This window comes from Oryzias latipes, chromosome 4 (genome assembly GCF_053564925.1).
Source record: "Oryzias latipes strain Hd-rR chromosome 4, Olatipes_Hd-rR_3.1".
Taxonomy (NCBI): Eukaryota; Metazoa; Chordata; class Actinopteri; order Beloniformes; family Adrianichthyidae; genus Oryzias; species Oryzias latipes.
In genome coordinates, this window is record NC_136240.1 from 18,851,919 (window position 1) to 18,872,937 (window position 21,019).

Sequence of the window (21,019 nt, forward strand, 5' to 3'; positions counted from 1 at the left end):
TCCGTCTACTCTCACCCTTGCCCTGACCCCTAACAGAAGGGACAGTGCCCTCCTTTAAAAAGCACAGCTCATCATAATACAAGAATTTGTATTAAACAGGAAAACAGTCCGGCATAGCTCAAGCTATGAGGAAACAGAAAAATTATCCATGGTAACAGGGCTTTTTTTTCACACAAGGATATTTTCCTTTCCTCCACACAGGAACACAACTACTGCCAGTGTCACTGGGTCACATTTTTTCCGGTTCCTGGTTAATGGGCTGTGGAGATGGTTAGCACGTACGATTAGTTTTAATCTGCTACATTGGATCGCAAGAGAAAAAGAATCTTGCTCATTTTAAAGACACTGTTGAGGTTTGTATTCAGATCCTAAAACTAAAGAACATATATACTTTCTTCACACCTTCTCCTATTTCAATTTCTTCACACAAAAGACAATGCTCAAACAATGAGACACTATGGCTTTTAATAGGCTTTACTGCTAAGGCATTTCAAAACATTTGGCAAATTTATTTCTACAAACACACAAGCCCTGCAGGTGTTGCACAGTGCAAAAGTACATGAGAACAATTCAGAGAAAAAGTGAGACCAAAAACAGAGCTTGAATGAGGTTTGCAGCACGAAAGCATCCTTTCTCTGGTGTACTTATTTACCAGAGGTTTATTGCTGTTATGGATTGTGCAGTCTCTGATTGAGAATAAGTTATAAAAAACCAAGAAATGGAAGAATAGACATAACATGAAATGTCAAAAAAAGCTGCATGAAATTGTCAGAATTACCAAGTATACAGAAAAAAAAGAAATTCTTGAAAACTCCATATAGAACAAAAAGAATCTTAATTATGTGAAAGATGCCCCATTTTTGTTTTAATTCCATAACTTTCCATTTCTAACTTTTGCTTTAACAGGTCACCTTCATACAGAAATCTACTCCACCTAGACAAACAAAACTGTGCAGTGTATGAAACAAATAACTCTAGAATACAAAAAAGAAATGATTGGTGTCATTTGTAAAATCTCTTTAAACATCAGAATTAATCAGGCGGGATCAAATATTCTTTCCAAAAAAAAAAAATCCAAAAAAAAAAATCAGCAGCTCCAGGATGAGAGCGGTTAAACTTCAAACAAAGTTCAACTTTAAAAAATAAAAATCAACGTGAAAAAAATGGCAGGCAGTTTCTTTCCCAATAGTAGCAATTTTTTAAAATCGTGTTTTTAGTGCTAAACACCTTGCATCTTGTACTGAAACTAACACCCATTAATCAAACATGAAAAGCATCCAATGTTTAAACAAAGTGTATAATTTTATAAATCAACCTTTTATCTTTTATATTCTCTTTGTTTTGTTCAGTCTTTCAGAAAGCTTGAAACCTAATGAAATTTATGTTAGAAAATGTTCCAAAACTTAACAATAGTACATGTTACAAAAGTCATCTTTATGGCCTCTATGGAAAACCTACCTAAAATAAGGATCAAAAACAAAGGACCAAATTATTGTTCGTGCTAATATTTCAAAAATGCTAGATTGTTAGATTAAGTATAGCACCAGAACGTCTTCTTGCGTGTCATTCACAAACGTCTTGGCAGTAAGTGGCACTTTTGTGCATAGTGTAAAACTGTGCATTAAAGTTTTTATAAAGTGTACGTTAGGGTTTTCATGCGTGAATCCTTGGAATACAAGTGTTTTGACTCATAGTCTTTTCCATTTGGCAGCTAAAGCAGCACAAAGTCTCCGGCCGTGGTGACCGTTCTCGGCGGGCTGCGGATGAAAGGCCATTCTAGTTTCTCCGGGGTCAGGCCTGCTGACAGATCATAGTCTCTGCCGTGACCTTGCACGAAAGTGAAAGCCGGATATTTCTCCTTTGTCGATGGCTGCAGCAGCTGGAACAACAGAAGTTTGTGTTTGACTAAATCCGCTGTTTCATTTTCGAGAGGCCTAGCAGATCCATTTTGATTTACTCATTTCACACAAATAGATCAATCGTCCTAGCAGAGCAATTAAGTAAGAAACTTTACTTATAGCATCTTTTTGGGATCATCTCTAGATGGAGATGCAGTGCACAAATGAGATCTGATTTTTGACTAAACGGTGCCACCTAGTGGCCAAACATCAAAAAAACAAGTAGAGCTCTTAAAGCATAATATGTTTTTGTTGCTGCTCTAATTCTTTGATAATATTTTTCTACCTTGGACAGCTCTTCCCTGATTCTGTCATAGTCTTGAAGACTTCTGGAATAGAAGCCAATCGTGCAGCTTGGGTCCATCCTGGTGAATGGAATCTTTTTTGGTGAGGGGCAATGAAATGACTAAAAAACAAGAGACAAAATCATCTCAACAAGAGCACAAGGTCCACAGATTTGCCATTTACACATATAAATCTATTCTGTAACGATGACAGAAAACACACACAACACACAACATTTAGTCTATAATGATGTTTAATGAGCTCACTGTTTATTTGATGTAACACAAGCATAACACAAAAATGCGGTAATGTTTTTATGAATAGATTGAGAAAAATGAAGCTGTGCAGATTTTTTTTTTTGGTGGCAAAAAGGCAGCTTCACTCATCTGGGAACCAAATAAATCAGTAGACTAGGGTGGTGAGGGGGTGTCTGTAATTGGGCCGAGCGGTGCTTTCAGTTTCCCTGCCTTAAGTACTAACAGAGACTATTAAATTCACATTACAGCGGCCCTCGTCTGCTTGCCGGTGTAATTTCACATTACCTGGAGAGGGAAATCGCCGTTGCTGACATCCACAAAAGACTGACAGTAATGAGGATCCATGTAAATCAAGCTGTCATCTACAAGGACAAAACAGAAGACAAGTTATTCAAAAACATCAGATTACTACAAAAACGCGCTTCTCCTCAATTTCTATGCAGAGCAGCTCAAAGTCACCCACATGGTCTATTGTTGGGGTTGAGTGCGTCAAATATGCCTCCCAGAAGGTTGTTGCTTTTTAATATCTCCCGGGGTGGATTACATTCTGCATAATCAGACGCGTTTGCTCAAGCACGCTCTTTAGACCCGCAACAACATCCAGAAAATTTAAAACAAGTTGCTGTCATTTAATTTTTGTGTGTAGGTGAAATACTTTTACAAACACGCAATTATATTTGTCCATTTGCATATGATGAATGCGCCGCTGGGCCGTGCCCCGCCAGGAAGAATGTATTGCTTGTCGTTTAAGCATCATTCGCCAGCGCATCTCAAATTGGTAAAATGTAAATGCGTAAATATTGACTGCCAAGATGTACAACTGAAGGTTTCTCTTGGATCCTGAAGGTGATGAAGAGTGGCTCACTTTGGGGCTGGGATTAAATTTAATGCACGGCTCCTATGGAAATCAATTACGGCTCACAACTTGGGCAGTTTACCGGTGATAAATGGGCGAGGCTTTGATGGGTCAGAGGGAATAAAGTAAGCGCTGTTTCACTCGCTTTCATCTCCACTCCTCTCCATTTTCCTCATGCAAACAAGAATACATTAACTTACTTTGTCTCTACAAGTAGGAAGGGCGTATTTCACAAAGATAATTTGTTATTCACACCGGCCTTTGTGTTTGTTTCTGTTTTTTTTTTTCCCATTATGCTAACACTGACCTTGAAATCCCACAAAGTAGCAAGCCTGCTTGGGCTTTCCTCCAATGATGCCTATGCAGTACTCCACACTCAATATGTTCTACAATAAACAGAAGAAACGCATGGGACAATACATCCATCTAAGATGTGTCACTTCTACTTTATTCAAATCTTCGCCTGAAAATTCTTTCCTTTACTGAAAGAAAAGCTTAAAAGAAAAACACCATGAAACAAACTGATAGCTCACCTTTACAAATTCAAAATACTCTGGGTTTATCTTCTCTCCTCCCAGCCTTACAGGGATGAGGATGATTACGGCTTGACTGTCTGGCAAGATGGAAGCAGATCCTGGTTGGTCTTCTTTAGAAGGGCCTCCTCCCGCTATAGGAGGACTCACAGACGCCTGCCTGGCACTCGGCGGCTTGTGACAGTCGGCGACATCAGCGCTGTACACTACAAAAGGATCAAAAACACAAAGGTAAAATTGTAATCTTTCTCATTAGCTAAAGCTTTTGTCTTTTCTACCTAAGGTTTACACGTTTGAGGTTGGGGAAAGGAACTGCCAACCAAATATTGGAATTAGGAGAAAAACTTTGGATTGTAGCAAACAGGATGTCAAGGGTATAAACTTTTTAATGTTTATTCCTTTGGTGCAAGAATAAAAAAAAAAAAAAACAATATTGCATTTTTTTTTGGAAGAATAATATTTTTTTTTTTTGGCGAAATGTCGAAGTGGTCAAATCTCGCAAATCTTATTCCCGGCTATTTCTTTCACAGCTCTATTCCGATATATGAAAGATTTTGTGCCATATAATTCTAGCCAGGCTCAAACCATAATTAGTCATTTCTCCACGATCAATTTTCAAATGGTTGGCACTTTCGTGTTTAAAAAAAAAAAGACACCATCCATACATCACTACCAAATTCCGAGTCCCTGATTGGTCAAGGTTTGACCTGGTTTGACTTGCAACGATTGTTCTGTATCCGCGTTTTGTATGTAGAGCCCAAAAACAGTCGTAGAAACTACCGCGCAAGCAGAAGAGTATAGAACACGGGAGTTCGAAACACGCATTTACATAAACTTTGAATTGGAAGTGGCCGCTTGAACTCATGTTGCTGAGTACGGTGTGAACATAGCTTTCTACTACATTCCACTATTTATCAAACGTTAAGGGTTAAGAGAACATTGGAATGGATAGATTCTATTAGGAATGGATGTGTCTGTTACTGGAAGAAAGACAGTATACTGTCTTAGTATACTCAGTATACTGTTTTATAAAAGCGCCTGTCAACATTTTCATGGCTCCAGTCTTGCAGACACAGAAAAATGGCTGAAAAAAATCAAAGGAGCAGCTCAGGCAAAGTGCCCAGTTTCCCGTTTTATCAACAGTAGGACCATCTTTCATACCTGTGCAGTCCTGGGAGACATAGGCAGTTATACCCGCCAAGCCAGAATCCATGGCTTCCTCCACAGCTTTTCTTTAGAGGAGGAAACCGAAGACAGAACAATGTTGAAAGCCAGTATTGCATTTAAGAACATTAGACAAATGTCTGAAGCCACATGCAAGTGCTATGATGTCATTTGTTGCATAAACCTGTGAGCAAAGACAAAATCAAAAATGAGTTTTTCTCTTTGTTTTTTGTTCAGTATAGTTAAACTTTACACATCTGCTCAATGAGAAAAGGGGAAGCAAACGTAGAAGCTAGATGTTAAATTCATTAGTAATTCTAAAAACAGATAGAAAAAGAAAGGGAGCCAATCAGGATTGTTGTGTATTTTTTAGGTAAATATGATGCTATGATCTCATGGTGAACATGGTCTACTGTCTAAATCCAAGTTTAGCATGTTTCACTGAATGATTTTGCAGCACTGTCCCTCCCCAGGAGTGGTTCATCAACAATGATCGTTTGAGGATCCACTCAGGATCAGGATCAACAACCTCCTGGATTTATCAGGAGTGTCTTGGGTGTGAAGGCCACCAAAGTAGTGTCTTTTTTTTGCATCAGAGTATTTAAAATAGGGACCCGTTTATTTTTCTTGGATAAAAAAACTCTGTGAAATCTGAAGGTAAGACAGGATGAAGCTGGGTTTGTGCGTCACAACTATGTTTGTGAAATTATTTTATCTTTGTCTAAAGCAACTTAAAAATTCCTGGGGGAAAAAAGAGGGGATGTGGGGTAGAGACAAAGACTGGAACCTGAAGACAGAAGCTGCTTAAAGATGAGATGTGTGTTTTGATGGAATAATCTTTCAGATGTACTATTATGTTGAATAACAGAGTGAAAATGTTTGGTCCATCTGTGTTTCTGTGCACAAAAGCAGTAGTAAGTCTTACCACCAAACTGTATATCATAAAAAATACAACACTTTGTGAAACAAAGGGGTTAACCAATCAGTAGAGACTGTGTCTGCAGAGGCAGGGCATCACTCATACAAACATTTTGTTGCAAGATTTTAAATCATCAAATCTATTTATAAGCTTTCCCAAAATAACGCTTGCATAAAAGGTATACACAATGACTGTTAAATGGCCCTAAAAATGTGATTTGGCCTCTAAAAGAACCTGATCAACCTGTAAATATTTTTCAATATATAATATTGCAACAAAAAAAAGTATTTTGTTCCTTTTTCAGAACCCACAGGATAGGGGTTTACTGCTGGAGAAGACAAACTTCCAGTTCCTCAACATTGATTCTCCTGCACACGCACCCTGGTGCACAGGAACACATGACAAACCAGAAACATTCTACCAATAACTTTTTAAATATTAATGGCCAGTTAATGAAGAAATTATTCAAGAACAGAAACCAAGACAGGGGAAGTTTATTGTGGTTTCTCTGACTTCTCTGACTTTGGATGGGAATTCACAGTATATTCTCATGACAGACTGTGGAGATCCTTCCTCTTTACTGTTTGATATTCCAAAGTCAAAATTCTGGCTTTAAGCAGCCTGTAAATTTTAATAGGGATTTATATCATCAATCTTTTTTGATATTGAGAATCCTTAAAAATGGTGTGACTACATTGATTATCCTGCATCAAGTTAGTCAACTTTGAATCCAGAAATTACCAGGTTTTGTGTAATCTTTAAGAAACAAAGACTTACCTCTGGGGAAAAAAAGTAATTAACTACAGTGACCTGATTCAAATCCAAAGGAAAAATGTTACACCAACAAATGGAAATACACACAATGACCAAACTTACTTGAGGATGTGTGCCACCACAGCTGGTCCATACCAGTTCCCTGCATTTTTTCCCATCGTCAGGCCTAAGCGGACAAGCCTGTGCAGACCCAGAAGAGCTGAAGAAGTGTCCCCGAACCAGGAGATTATTGTGCGGTGGTACATCTCCTTTAAATGTGCTTCTGCCTCTTCTGCAGAACCCTGGGACGAACTTTGGGGCTCAGAATGTTGCCTGTCAGAGTTTTTAGGGGAGCCCTGCAGTGAAGCCTCCAGAGAGGCGACGAGGCGCTTGGCGGCGGAGGCCGTCCACGTCTCTGTGTCTAAAGGCTGAAGAGTCAGCGCCTCGGACCAGGTCCAGTCTGGAGACAGATAAGCAAAACTGGATCAAAAACACTTAATATCAATTTAAAAAAAGAAAGAAAAGAAAAAAAATTTAAAATAGTTTTTTTCTTTTTACAATTCTTTTGAATAGCTTCACAACTGCACCATGAAAGTATTGCAATAAAAAAAGATCATTGCATCTATTTTTAAGTCTGAGTACCGGTAATATTATTTGCATTTTACTATCAGGTAATATTAAGATTTTATTTCAAATAAGTGGAGAAAACTTCTTAATGTTACTTCTTCAAAAGAAAAAACTTGATAATTGTTTGTGATATTAGAGAAGAACTGATGTTAACATTTCTTTTTTGCTTCAAATGACAGTTTTATACCTATACCGGTATACATTTATATACATATAACAGAAAAGATGTTTTATTTCATTAAAATAATGTCACTCATGTTTTTACATATATTAACAAAACAGACTAGTTGCATATTTAACCAAGTAGTGTTTTCGTAAAAAAAAATGAAAATGCAAAAAAGCTAAATTTTGGGCTATTTTTAATTACTAATTATAAAGTAAAATACAGATTGAAGATGTGTGACTAACAAAAAACCAGCAGCAACAAAAAAAAAAAAAAGAACAATCTTGTGATGTGATGTACTTGGCTATCAGTTTTCTATACCAGAGTCTAAACAGCACATTCAACTTCAAAAAAATTCTCAAGAAGTTTTACATCAAACTTTTCAAAGAATTAGGGTCAAAAACATATTCAGACCTTTAAAATGAGAGATTTTACTTAGGTATCAGACTTTATGTCATTTTTGCTCAATTATCAATTTTAGAATCCCTTTATTTCACTTTAATGGAGCCTTAGCCTTACAAACAGGGCAGGAGCTGAAAGGCTTAGAGGGTGGGAGTGGTCCGAGCAGTAAAACGGGCCAGAGTCTGGTCTAAGGTATTAACAAAATGACCTTGATTCACAGTAAACCTAAGAGAAATTAATCAATAAATATTCTGAAGTGGACGTTAAGGCCTTTATAGAGAAATATCTCATTAGTTATCTTACTTTAGAATAGGCTAGGAAGAATAGGCTAGGCTAGGAAGAACAACTTTTTTTCCTAAATGACCTCAGGTCAAATAAGTAGCACGTGTGAGCCTCACCTCTGCCTAGGAAGTGCAGAACAAGAGCCTGAGCCAGCATCATCTGACCGGCCCTCAGCAAACAGCCCCACCCACAGTCAGTGGTCAGAGTGCTGCCCGGCAGCGGGGGGAACTCTTCCCTGTAGGTCAGCCACACACGCGAGGTGAAGTCTTTCCGGAAAGCCTCCACATTCCCCATGCTGAAGCCTTCCTCTGGTTCTCTGCAACTAGCTTCATCTGCACTGCCATCATCTGAAGGGAGGAGATCAAAAAAACTGCGAGAGCTCTTCATTTACAACATGATGGTACATTGATTAGGTGTCTGCTTTAATATGAAAAGTTGCAGCTTCAGCATCGATCAAGCAGTTCCTGTAACCACAATCACAATATTTCTATATAATCCACTAAGATCTGAATTCTCAGGTTTGTGTTTGTTCCTGTCTTGTTCTGACATGAGTTCATTTGTCAGAGTTGACTTCATAAATAGATGACATGCTTTCTGTTTTCCATTTCTCAGCTGTCTTTAAAAAAAAAACATCTAAAGAAGGGTTTTTGTTGCACAACGTTTGGAGTTTTTGTCTAGCCTCTACTCTGAAAATCATTTTCTGAGTATTAGTCAAACTGTTGTCATGAGAGGAATCTAAGCAATTCTATTACAAGTCTGGCTCAGAGAATCTGGCCTGGGAGGAAGCAACCAAGAACAAGAACAACAAAAAAAGCTTATATGGACAAAAAACCTGAAATGTTTAACGGTGGATTTACAGCAAGATGAAACTTAAAATATTGGAAAAACGTTTACGGTTACGCAATTACTCTGGGCAGCAGTTGAATTCTTGAAAAAGACAGTCTCAGCATTGAGTAACATCCTTGTTTTCTATATAATTGTCCAAAATGAGTCCACACCTAAATCTGATCTGGAAGAAACAAAAACAAACAAATGCCAAAGGAGATTGTTGCAGAGGAACAGCTGAGGCACATAATTAGGCGTGTGTCTAAAAATTATAGAAAAAGAAAGGTCTTAAAATGACAAAACTCCAATCATCTATTGTAAAAATGTTCCAAGTGGTCTTTTAATTATGCAGTTCTTAGCCAAAATTAAAAAAAACTTTTGTTTTCTAGATCTTGCAGCTATCCAGCCGTACAGTTTTGAGCTAGATACCAGCTCAGAGGAGGAAAACAGACATTAATGGATCCATTTGTCTGTAAGTGGATGCATCAGAATGGAGCAGAGCAGGGAGCTTGTGGCCTGCCGACGGTAGTTTGTACGCAACAACTACAAGCTTTTTTAACTCCATTTTTTTTCCTCTACTCTTGATTTACAACGATTTCAATACAAAAATACTCAGTTTTAATTTTTCTTTATGTGTCCTCCATCATGAGAAAAATGACAAAAACATGTCATTTTGGTAGAATATTATACCTTAATCTCTAAATGCATGCAAGATTAAGGTTTGCTGACACCGTGGGGGTAATGGGTCACATGGGTGTCCTACCGTCAGCCTTAAAGTGGTAGCACCTTCCAAGTAGCAGCACCGGAGAATTTCTACTGAATAAAGTCTTTGATTTCAGAGCCCAACCTAGAATGTACAAAAACAATATATTAAAATAAATAAACAGTTAACAGTTGTTCTAAAAAACGTATTTCCTATATTTTATTTTTTGAAGACAGTAGACATAAATTAATAGAAAGAAAAGGTATTTTTTACAGGACTATATCTAACAAAGAAATATTTTAAGGGGTGACTCATTAGCAGCAGCTTCCTGTCTCCTTTGATTCTATAGCAAAGCTGCACTGAATCCAAAGAGGAAAACGTGTAACAGCTAAATATGACAAGCTTGCTGCTGTTATACAGATGTATTGCAGTCAGATTAAAGCATCGATGGATACTATTTCCTAGTGGTTTTGACATTTTACCATAAAATACTATTGTTCTTGTTAATTTTCAAAAAGACAGTAGCACAAACGTCCTTTTGTGCATGGACTAACAAATGTTCACATGATGTGCAGTCGAGTGTGTTTCACTGCAAAGAAAGCGGAGCAAAACAAACGAGAACAAGTGATAGATTTGTGCATTTATTAGCCTTAGCTAACTACTTACTGTACTTCACATTGTTCCACACTGAACAGAACTTAGTCTTCAGTTTTTCCACCTCGTCGCTCCCTTTATTCTCCATTTGGAATACCGAGGAAGGGAACCCATTCCCACAACGCAAACAGTTCCTGAACGTTGTGTACACAGATATTTACACAAACTTATCAGATGTCAGATGTGCAGTAACTACAAAAATATACAAGCAGTGGAGATTTTTTTTTTTACCAGTTTAAAGCTGCTTCAGACGGGCAATTTTTCCAGCTTCAGACACACTGCTGGTTTTTGTTACATTTAATTAAAATAAAGATCATGATAATAGTAAAAAAAAATAGTGTTAAACAGTTACCTCTAGGCGTGTTTCTTCCTTCATGACCTACTGTGTGAGTTCTCACTCGTCTGCTAGCTCCAATGTTTACACTTTAAGGAAGTAAGGCGGTCAAGATCACATGATCTCGCGGTGTTTCCGCCGAGAAAGTCACAAGGGTGCGGTTAATTTCCATGACAAGAGCAGCCCGTAAGGGCGGAGTTTAAATTTCCTTAACTACGAAAGCTTGTTTAGGGTTAGTTTAAAAAAAAAGGCATAGTAAAACAATTAAAATAAATTAAAAGTATTAACATTATATTTGACTATTTTATTATATTTTATTCCGTTTATTTAGGATAATCGTTTTATGTCTGAATTTTTGTTTCTTACTGTTTTGGTAAACTTATAATGGCTAATGTCTGGTTTTGATCAACCACATTTTAAAACTATTCTCAAGGGGACTTTTATTTAAAATTTAACAGCAATGACAACTTATGACTGACTTTACTTTTATAAATCACCAAATGATGGGATTGTTTGTTGAAATAAAAAAAAAAACCACCTTTGAACCTACATCAATTAACTGCGATCATAGTTTCTGAATATAAAGTAAAACTCCTTTCAGAGTGGGGAAAAAATCAGCATCAAGAAAATAAAGGATAAATCAGAGATTTAAGGCATCATAAAAGAAAACTTAAAATTAAGACTTTGAAACTCGTCATGTCAGATGTAAATAAAAAAAACCTTTAACTCTTGTGCTATCTTAGATGACCCCACCCTTGCATTGACATGTTCTCCCTACCATGATAAAGGTGGATAAAGGTGGAGAGGATTTCATGTAATCCATGGACACCAGTGAAGATCACAAATCATTGAAGAAAAAAGGTTCAGAGCACTGTCTAGTGGGTCTAGATGACCCAACTCCCAATGTTAAAGTGCCTAGGATAGCACAAGGGTTACGGTTATCACATGTAGAGTTGTTTAGATTTGTTTGCTTTTTTAATATCAAAATATCAAACTATCTGAGACAATGGGGAGAATTGATTGTTTGCAGACATTTTGATACATTTTAAACTTACTAAATTATATTTTAGTACCCCCTCCATGTTGAATCTTACAGAATTCTTGGTTCCATGATGTACCTGAAAAGTTCAGAAATGCTGAAGTTTACTCTCATGCAGTTATGCTTGTTTCATACAATCTTGTCCTAAACTGTCTTATCTCATATCATAAAATGCTCATTTAAGTTGTAATTCCTGCCAGAAGCCAATAACAGAGCAAATACGTTACAGGTTTTGTGTTACATACTGAGCAGAATGCAAATCCCCATTAGTTTAAAATGAGTTTGAAATGTGTTGGTCTAAATACCCCAGCTGCAACCTGAATAATTTTTCATTTACAGGAGTCTCTTAGTGAGACTGAGTGAAAACGCTTCCTTTCAAACTTGGATGCATCCATTCTTATAATTGTCATATGCAATTATTGTTATATTTAAAATATATATATATTATTATATTTAAAAAGGGTAGACATATATATGTCACATCTTAAAAAAGCACATTTATTTCAAACACCACTCATCTTTAGCACAATTTAAATAATAAATCAGCATGAAATGCATGTTTGAGACTTTTGGAGGAAACAATGTTATAGAGATCATCCTTATACAGTCAAAAACAAATAAATGAAAAAAACAAAACAAAAAATAGCAATTTCCAGAGGTTCTGTTCTGTGGCCGATATTGTTGCAAAAATAATAAATGCTTTATTTTAGTTTTTTTTTTCTCTAAGCTCCTTCTACCTAAGTTGGGCAAAATGGCATTTTAACATGATGTTTGGGTCTTAATAGAACAGTCTGAAGAGTAACTATTTTGATTGAAATGTTCTGTTTTCAATAGAAAACACAACATTTTGAGAAGCTTTTTCCCTGGTGAAATGACGACTACTGTCAAAAGTTTTCATTACATATTTGACTTTTTTTTTTACCTGAGAAAAACCTTTCGAAGCAAATTTTCAAAAAGCGCAAACTGTTTTCATTGGGTGTGTGCGCCTGCGCACTCCTCCAGCCTTTACGGTAGTTATCCCATTCTCCCGTTTTGCTTGTGACCCGAGCGAGAGAGTGAGTGGAAAAGCGGAGCGTACTGTCTGGCTGCCTGGGAATTCCGTTAAAGCACATCAGCGGCCACTGCCATGGCCGAACGCCGCGCCTTCGCACAGAAAATCAGCAGGTAAAAGGCTCGGCTCTCCGACAGGAGCTCTTCCAGTGAACGAGTGAGCGCGCTAGCCGCTCTCTTTAATTTAAAGGGTTGCAGTCAGAGCACCGCTGCGGGAACCCCGCAAAGGAGGCCCAGCAGCCTGCCTGCTCCAAGCTAACCGCTTTTTAGCTGTAACGGCAAAGATGCTCAGTCAGACCCACCCAGACATTCAGCGACACTGCCAGCGGTTACTCTTTCTTTCTACGGAATTCAAACAGAGGCGAATCGGTGCTATAATTCGCGACTTTATCCTCAACGGGTTTCGCACTAAAAAAAAAGGGGTCTCTCTAGTTACCCATAAAAAATATCGGAAAATGGGATAGCTAGCTTTATCGCCTACAATTAGCTAACGATAGACGCTAGAGTGAGACTGACAGTGGTGAAGATGTGGTAGAACTTTTTGCGGTGATGTGTTGGGAGTCAGACCTTAATGTACTTAATGCGAGAGTGTTAGCGCACTTGAGACAAAAGCCTCCCCCTGTTCCCATCAAATACTGTTGCCTTAAGCTCCTTCCCTGTCCTCAGTCAGACAGATCAAAGTAATCCGCTCAACAAAGGGCTTTGTTGTTGGCTGTCAAATGCCACCATCCCAGAGTTCTGACGGGACGACTCCTCAAGGTGCTCAAGGATAAGATTTTCTGTGATTCATAACCTAGACAAGTAATTCTGGAATCGATCATCTCCCATGTCTGAATACTCAGAATTAGCGCCACCGTTTAGACTTCTTTACATCAGGGGTTACTGTCAATAAAGAAAAGCTGTGCCCTTAAAAAACAACAAAAAAACACCTATCTCATTTTAACTGTATTTAATAATTTAATTTAGTCAAATTTTGTACTAGTTTTGCTTTTTTCTGACTGCTACAGTTTTATGGAATGTGACCAAATCAAAATTTCATTGACTTCTCCCAAGGGTTTATGGGAAAGTGGCTAGCTATTTTGCTAATGCTAGCATAGTGATACCATAACAGTATTACCATAACATAGGGGTGTAAAGAGTAATTTTAACTATGATTCGATTAATATAATAATTTGTGGCTCATGATACAATTCTTAGTCGATAGTGTTATTTTAATTTAATTTTTTTTAATCAATCCAGTTTGAGCCGATTCACTGACCTAAAAGAACATCTTTAGCCCAAAATGCATTAACCAGTGTGACTCAGAGATAAAAACCTGGATATTAGGAAGGCAGCAGTTCACTTTCCTCACGTTTTGGTTCAAACCTCGATTTTTTTTGTTTGTTTGTGTTTTGGTTCCATATGTGATTCGTGTAATACAAAGCAACAACAAAAAAACTACAAATTAAGAAAAATCCTTATTCATTTGCTAATTAGTAAGTAATAATGAAGCAAAAACTTTCATATAGCTCACATGTTGTCTCTTGTAATTCAATAAACAATGAACTATAAATTCTTCTTGAATTTATCACAACACGTCATGTTTGACTATTTTAACGTAAATATTCACAAAGGTATGCAGTAGCCTTTCACTCTCCTCACAATTCGGTTCAGTGACATAACATACGGTTCGGTTCTTAATTGAGAATTGTGGCATCCCTACTGAAAAGTGCAGGGAAGTTTTGCAGATTCCTTGTATTTCTCGCCAGATAATCAAGTGTACATTAAACATGTGTACAAACAAACAAGTATACAATAATTCATTTAAAACCCATTGACAGTTTAATGCAGTCCACTATTGTTTTTCCCCCATCACAATAATCCACAGGAAACATTATTAGAATATTATATACCACTCAGTCACGTCTTTGCAAACTGTTTCCACACATTGAACTGCAATGATGCCTTGATCATTTATTGTCAGCATCACGTTTGTTGTCCACTGTGATGCAAATGGTCGTTTTTACGTCATAATAAAATAATCCACCGTGCCTCAATCCAAATGGTATTTTCCAAAATCAATATAATCGATTGAAATTATTTTATAATGGTATAGTTTGATTTTATTCAATTAACAACTTGCATCAGACAGATCGATCTGGTTGGATTGTAGATCGATTAATTGTTAAACTCCCACCATACCATCCTTGTGTTTTTAGGTACCCGCAATATTAGGATATGTTTAAGCTGTCATTGTGGAATTCCGAAAACTAATACAATCTAAATTAAAATACGGAAAAAAATGTTTTATTACAAATGTTTGTGTTCCTGTACTTACAGTCCTGAAAATAAAAGATACATATGAGAAAAAAAGCTGCAAAACACACATTTTAAAGTCCTGTACAAGGCATGCTAACTTGTCACTAAGATCGGAGGCACCTTTATTTACAGGTAAAACTGAGCATGAATAATAAATAGCCTGCATTTTAAAATCCACTTCTATTCTTTTAAAAGTTCAGGCCTCAGCAGAACATTCAGCTTTAGGTCTGCTCGTTTATTCTGTTTTGCATAAACCTGCTATTAAACAAATCATTAGCTACATACGATAGTTGGTCATAAGTCTCAGGACTGTTTAGGCTAAAATGACATACCTCAATGTTCAAACTCCAGGTTTACGGTAATATGCTTTGTTGTAGATACATGTTAATTGATTTGCCACGCTTTTATAAAAACTGTTTTGTGTAAAAACAAAAAAAGTTCCACACCTAAAAGTTGGTTTGTTGTATTTTTGTAATCTTGGGGTGACGTGTTTTTCACAGTTTAGTTCGGTTACTTGCACTTACCTCAACAAAGCAATGGGTCTGCTCAGAGGCAGTTTGAAGGCCTTAGGAATGTGTTTGTCCTTTCAGCTTCACTGCTGTGGTGACAGCACTGCTCCCCAGAGGCTGCTGGATTTCCTCTTATAGAACATCATCATGCATGTCTTAGGTTTGGCAGTTCAAATGGAGGCACATTTGTTTTTACACCGAAAATGATAAGTGGGACTTCTGGTGTACAACATTGTCAGGACTTTTAAGATGTTTGTGTTCGCCATCAACGGTAATGGAACAGACACGGCCCATGTATTTTCAGCGCCCTCGCTCAGTGACTCACAACCTTGCGCTCTATTACTGTAATCATGGCCAACTGTTTAAGGTAACTTTCATAGTACTGTGATATTGCTTTTGGAGGAGAGATCAGAGAGCCACAAGGGTGTTGGATAAGTTCTTGTTTAGGTGGAAAGGGTTTTAAAGAAAATAAAGTAAATCATAACTATGGATCCCTGCGGTCTTTACCTTATTTAGTGTAACTTTGATCTTTTTTTTTCTTTAACCCTTGTGCTATCCAAGGCACTTTAACTTTGGCAGTGGGGTCATCTGGACCCCACAAGACAGTGCACGAAATCTTTTTTCTTCAATGATTTGTGATCTTCACTGGTGTCCATGGATTACATGAAATCCTCTTCACCCGTATTCACCTTTGTCATGGTCCGGAGAACTCGTCAATGTAAGGATCGGGTCATCTGGACCCCATGGGATAACACAAGGGTTAACTTGTTTGTGTCACTGTTGGTAACTTTCAGAACCAACCAATAAAATAGAAATTGGCGCATGTCCTATCTTAACTTCGTATTCCTAAAGTGATTTTTCTGTTAAAAAGGGCTTTTGTGCTAAAAGTACAACAAATTGGGATTTTAAATAGTTTTGCCTAATTCAAAAGTACATTTTTTGATCCAAGACTTAAAAAATCTACAAAATGTTCTTGCATTTTCATTCCATCCTGTGTGTTCCTCTTGTGTTTGCAGGACAGTGGCAGCGGAAGTTAGGAAGCAGATAGCTGGCCAGTATGGGGGTTCCCCACAGCTCTTCAAAAATCTTAACGTTGGGACCACAACAAGTAACACAGTGAGTATTTAAATGTGTCCAGCTGCATTTTATCGTTAGAGGAAATAAGATAGATTTTGTTCTTTTTTCTTTCAATTTCAGAGTTTTAAAAACATGCTTATGTGCTTTATTTCCACTACTGTAAAGAGTCAAATCATAAATAAGTGTTAAAATATGCTAAAACGAAAGAGGACAGTTAGATACTAGTCCCATGAGATTTTAAAATCCCCTTTCTTAATTTGCTTTGCATATTTTTTTTTAAAGTTATCTTTCCAATTGGTTCATTTAAAAAAAAAATCATTTCAAGTTTGGCTTTTTGGAGCTTGAGGTTCCTGTCCAGTGTCTTAGCTCTTCCTGGGACAGAGAGTTCAGATGTTTCTGGTGGAATCTGCTGAAGCCATCCCCCCACTTTGGGGGTCACAGCCCTGAGTTTTCTAATTTCCACAGGAATCTACGTTGCCTTCACCTTCCACATTTTTTCCAGCTCTTCTCTGAGCCCATGGTATTTCTTGATGTTCTCATATTTCTTCTCCCTGATGTTGCAGTCACTTGGCATTGCTGCATCCATCGCCAAAGCCTTTTATTTTTGTTACATGTTCCTATTCTCTGTTCAGAGGTGTTTCCCATCTTAATCACGAGACTTCCAGTCCATACTTAGTACAGATATTTCTGTACATTATGCCAGTGATGGTGTTCCATGTATGCCCTGCCTCCTTATAATAGGGCCTGCATGGGATCTGGTAGATCCTGGCCACTATTGATCTTGAACTCAGATCCTACTATGCACTGGTCAGATTTTCTGATATCAGCTCCTGCTTCTTCTATATGCTGATGGTACACTTGGTGTCTAGGTTTGTCTTTCTATGATGGTTCCCGCTCTTCCCTCTCCTTTAGCTCAGGTTTCTGCTGCCTGAGGTATAAACTAATATCATTGCTTGAAGCCGTCTTCCTGATGTATTTCTGGAACTTTGTTGTTTTATCTTGGATAATATTCCTTATGAGTTGTGGTGCAGTGGTAGGGGGGTCGACCCATGATCGTAAGATTTCAGGTTTGATTCCCGCCTTGCACACCCATGTGTCGAAGTGTCCTTGGGCAAGACACTGAACCCCACCTTGCCTCTGGTGGTAGGTTGGCGCCAGTGTTCGGCAGCGGAGCGGCCACCAGTGTGTGAACGTGTGTGTGACTGGGTGAATGGGTCTGTGACTGTAAAGCGCTTTGGGCCTTGTAGGTAGAAAAGCGCTATATAAATATACGCCATTTACCATTAATCCTCAACCTTCCTCCGAATTGTACAATCTCACCACTGGACTTGGGGGGGAAATGAGGAGCTTTCTTGTCTTGGGCTGTGTTCGAATTCCATCACTACTCCGTAACCCTAAAGGACTACGTGTAGTGCCCTGGATTTTAACATGATTAGCACACAGGCTCACTATTTTTATTTTAGTTTTTAAATGTCGTCACCCATTTGTTGAAGTAAAAACCTAATAAATATTAAGATTTTACAAAGACTATGAATCCACTGTGTTCTGATGATGAAAATGTGCAGGATTTATTAAAAAATTAAATTAAAACAACTTTTTCTCAAATGAAAAAACATTCAAACCCTTCGTTTTTTGGTTTACATTTGCCAAACATCAGTTTTTTACAGAGACTTCTGGGATATTTCCTAGCTTTTTGAAATGTAGGTTGGACGACCCTAAAAATGACAAAGGCAGTGCACCAAATAGTGAGTTTGGACACAACCTTTTTGTGTGTTGCCTTTGACAGGAGGTGGATTTCTTTTAAAGAGATCACGCTGTGTAGAGGTGGGTGTGTCTGCTCTTGCAGTCTAGAGTCATAGGCGCCATCTTTCATGATGTGTTTTGTGAGGATCAACAGGGCAAACAGAGTTCAGTGTCTTTATTATGTTAAAGCTAGATTATACATTATCTGAAACTGTTATGTCAATATTATAACATGTTTATTCCCTTTGATAAAACTAAGAATGAATAACACATTTTCTGGTGTGGATGACTTCTTTGTACTGATTTTCATCACATTGTTGAATGGTTTCCTACATAGAATGAATCGTTTTTTACCATGAACCACTTCACAGAAACATTACTAAGGTTGCTTGTTTTGAGCTCGACAGTGTGTTTGCTAAAGAGGTAGTGTCAGTCGAGCTCGAACTCATAAAGCAAATATTCCCTTTTCCCTAGGTAATTAGGGTAAAGTCGTCATTTTTTATTTCAATCAAATTCCTCTTGTAGAAGTGAAGCTAAAATAAAACACACATTTGTTATTATTACAATGCTGGAACAGATACCTACGAGTTCCTCTTTTAAGGAGGAGACTAAGACCTATAGAACTATTAACTTTTACTATAACAACATAAAGGATTTGAATTATTTCTGTTAAGGGTTAGATTTTTTCTCTACAAGCTCTCTATAATCATACAAATATTGATAAACTTGTGTCAAAAACTACAATGTGAATTATCTTCTACAAAAATTGAAAAATGTGTCATAATTGTGGGTTTTAACCAAGCTTCACTCACAAAACAAACTTGTGCTTTAAATCTTCATGCCATTTTTCTGACTTTGGTCTTTTCCCACCAGGTTCCCCTTACAGAGGCGGTGGAGCCTGTGGATTTTGAGGAATACCTCATCACTCACCCGCCCATCGTGGAGTCCGGACCCCTGAGAGATCTGATAGAGTTTCCACACGATGACATCGAGGTCATCTTCACTCCCAGGGAGTGTCGCACCGTGGTACCAGCTGTCCCAGAGGAAGGGTACATAATCTTAATCTTCCAACGGGTCTAGGTGGAAATGGCCAGTTTCCGCAAAAGCAATTTTTTTTGTCAAACCTGAAGACTCCAAAAGGAAAAAAATGTTGAGATTTTTTATTTTTTGTCTGAGTTAGGGAGAAGTAGAAAATGCTGTACATAAAATAGATAATATACAAAAGAAAACTTTCCAACAGAATATGGCATTTAAAAACCTTTTAAGAAGAGGAGGGACCAAAATGATGACGCATTTAAAGAGATTTAAAGTTATAAGTTTTGTTCCTCCAGTTTGTTCCTCCAGTTTCCTCCGTAATTGTTTCTCCAGTAAAAAAAATGCATTTCATTTCTAACTTTTTTCTTTCTTTTCTGTTCACAGAGACACTGATCCTCATGTCAGAGATTGTGTCCGGTCCTATACAGAAGACTGGGCTGTTGTCAACAGGAAGTAAGGCTCCACCCTTCAAATTATTGCCTCAAAGATGTATTGGTAATTATAAGAATTGAAGACTCATGTCAAATTGGGTGTTTGATTCCTCAGATACCATAAGCTCGGAACAGGCTTTAACCCCAATACTCTAGACAAACAAAAGGAGCGTCAGAGAGGTCTGCCCAAACAGGTCTTTGAGGCTGATGAAATGCCAGACAGCAGCAGCTATCAGGACGACCAGGTAACAGGCCCGGTTTATTTTCTTGTTTGTTTTGAAAGGGATGCTTATTATCACACACAGCTTTGATTTTTCAATGTAGAAGTTTCATATCAAAACATTTTTTTTTGCAAGACCCTTAACGCTACTGCCTCCCGAGCGCGGTTCAGCTCACCGCTCCCCCAGGGGATGGGTCAAATGTGGAGAAGAATTTCCCATTGTGGGATAAATTGAGTATCAATTATTATTATTTTTATTATTATTTTTCTCTTCAGGATGATCTGAAGCGGAGGTCTATGTCTATCGATGACACTCCACGGGGCAGCTGGGCGTGCAGCATCTTTGACCTGAAGAATTCCCTTCCCGATCCTCTCCTGCCCCACCTTCTGGACCGTGCTCCCAACGAGGACATTGATCGGCACAACGAAGACCAACGCAAGGCCAGCCGTCACAGAGAACTCTTTGCCCTGCACCCGGCTCTTGATGAGGTGCTTTTCTTCAGCTTTGCTTTACAGTCCTTATTAATTCTGCAGTTAGGCCCATGACCTCATGGTATAGTTAATGTTTAGTTTTCCAACTTGCATCAGCATTTAATTATTTTATTGTTCTTCATATTACCGAAGGAGGAGCCCATCGAGCGCCACTGTGTGCCTGATTTACCAAAAGAGCACTTTGGTCAGAGGCTACTCGTCAAGTGCTTGTCCTTGAAGTAAGTGGTAAACAGCCTATTTCTGGGGCGGCATGTAGTTAACTGCTGCTTTCTGCTGACCCACTCTGTTTTCTCTCCCACTTGAAGGTTCGAGATCGAAATTGAACCCATATTTGCTAGTTTGGCCTTATATGATGTCAAGGAAAAGAAAAAGGTAAGCTGTTATGCTTCTGCACCGTGCTCTGTGAGCCATGAGTTGTGTGGTCACTTCTGCAAAGCGTTAAAATAGTTGGGAAGCCAAAGTGGATCTGA

At 38.0% G+C, this 21,019-nt stretch overlaps 2 protein-coding genes across 41 annotated transcripts in view; one reads left to right on the forward strand and one right to left on the reverse strand.

Moving 5' to 3' along the window:
• Positions 1-448: 448 nt before the first annotated feature.
• atg4c (autophagy related 4C, cysteine peptidase) lies at positions 449-10,808 on the reverse strand. Of its 4 annotated transcripts, none has more exons than XM_004068023.5 (12): positions 10,674-10,808; positions 10,553-10,602; positions 10,334-10,455; positions 9,728-9,811; positions 8,256-8,486; positions 6,789-7,125; positions 4,991-5,061; positions 3,830-4,035; positions 3,604-3,682; positions 2,726-2,802; positions 2,185-2,304; positions 449-1,879 (listed from the first exon to the last, which is right to left on the reverse strand). In XM_004068023.5, exons 3-12 carry the CDS (start codon positions 10,407-10,409, stop codon positions 1,712-1,714), a joined length of 1,449 nt encoding a protein of 482 aa, XP_004068071.1. In that variant the 5' UTR covers positions 10,410-10,455; positions 10,553-10,602; positions 10,674-10,808; the 3' UTR covers positions 449-1,711. The 4 variants fall into 4 exon arrangements, with proteins under 4 accessions (XP_004068071.1, XP_078802133.1, XP_020558121.1 ...); XM_078946007.1 differs by having other exon boundaries at positions 10,334-10,487; XM_020702462.3 differs by lacking the exon at positions 10,553-10,602 and having other exon boundaries at positions 10,674-10,789.
• A 1,891-nt stretch (positions 10,809-12,699) lies between these two features.
• Positions 12,700-21,019, forward strand: part of dock7 (dedicator of cytokinesis 7) — a 44,209-nt gene continuing 35,889 nt past the window's right edge. For all 37 annotated transcript variants that reach the window (XR_013655544.1, XM_078945971.1, XM_020702464.3 and 34 more), the window contains exons 1-8: positions 12,700-12,858; positions 16,568-16,667; positions 19,245-19,420; positions 19,791-19,859; positions 19,953-20,082; positions 20,334-20,546; positions 20,682-20,767; positions 20,855-20,921. Coding sequence is in view for 36 of the 37 variants with exons in the window: in XM_078945971.1 (XP_078802097.1) it covers positions 12,821-12,858; positions 16,568-16,667; positions 19,245-19,420; positions 19,791-19,859; positions 19,953-20,082; positions 20,334-20,546; positions 20,682-20,767; positions 20,855-20,921 (879 nt within the window). In the remaining variant the exon portion in view is untranslated. The remainder of the gene's footprint in view (positions 12,859-16,567; positions 16,668-19,244; positions 19,421-19,790; positions 19,860-19,952; positions 20,083-20,333; positions 20,547-20,681; positions 20,768-20,854; positions 20,922-21,019) is intronic.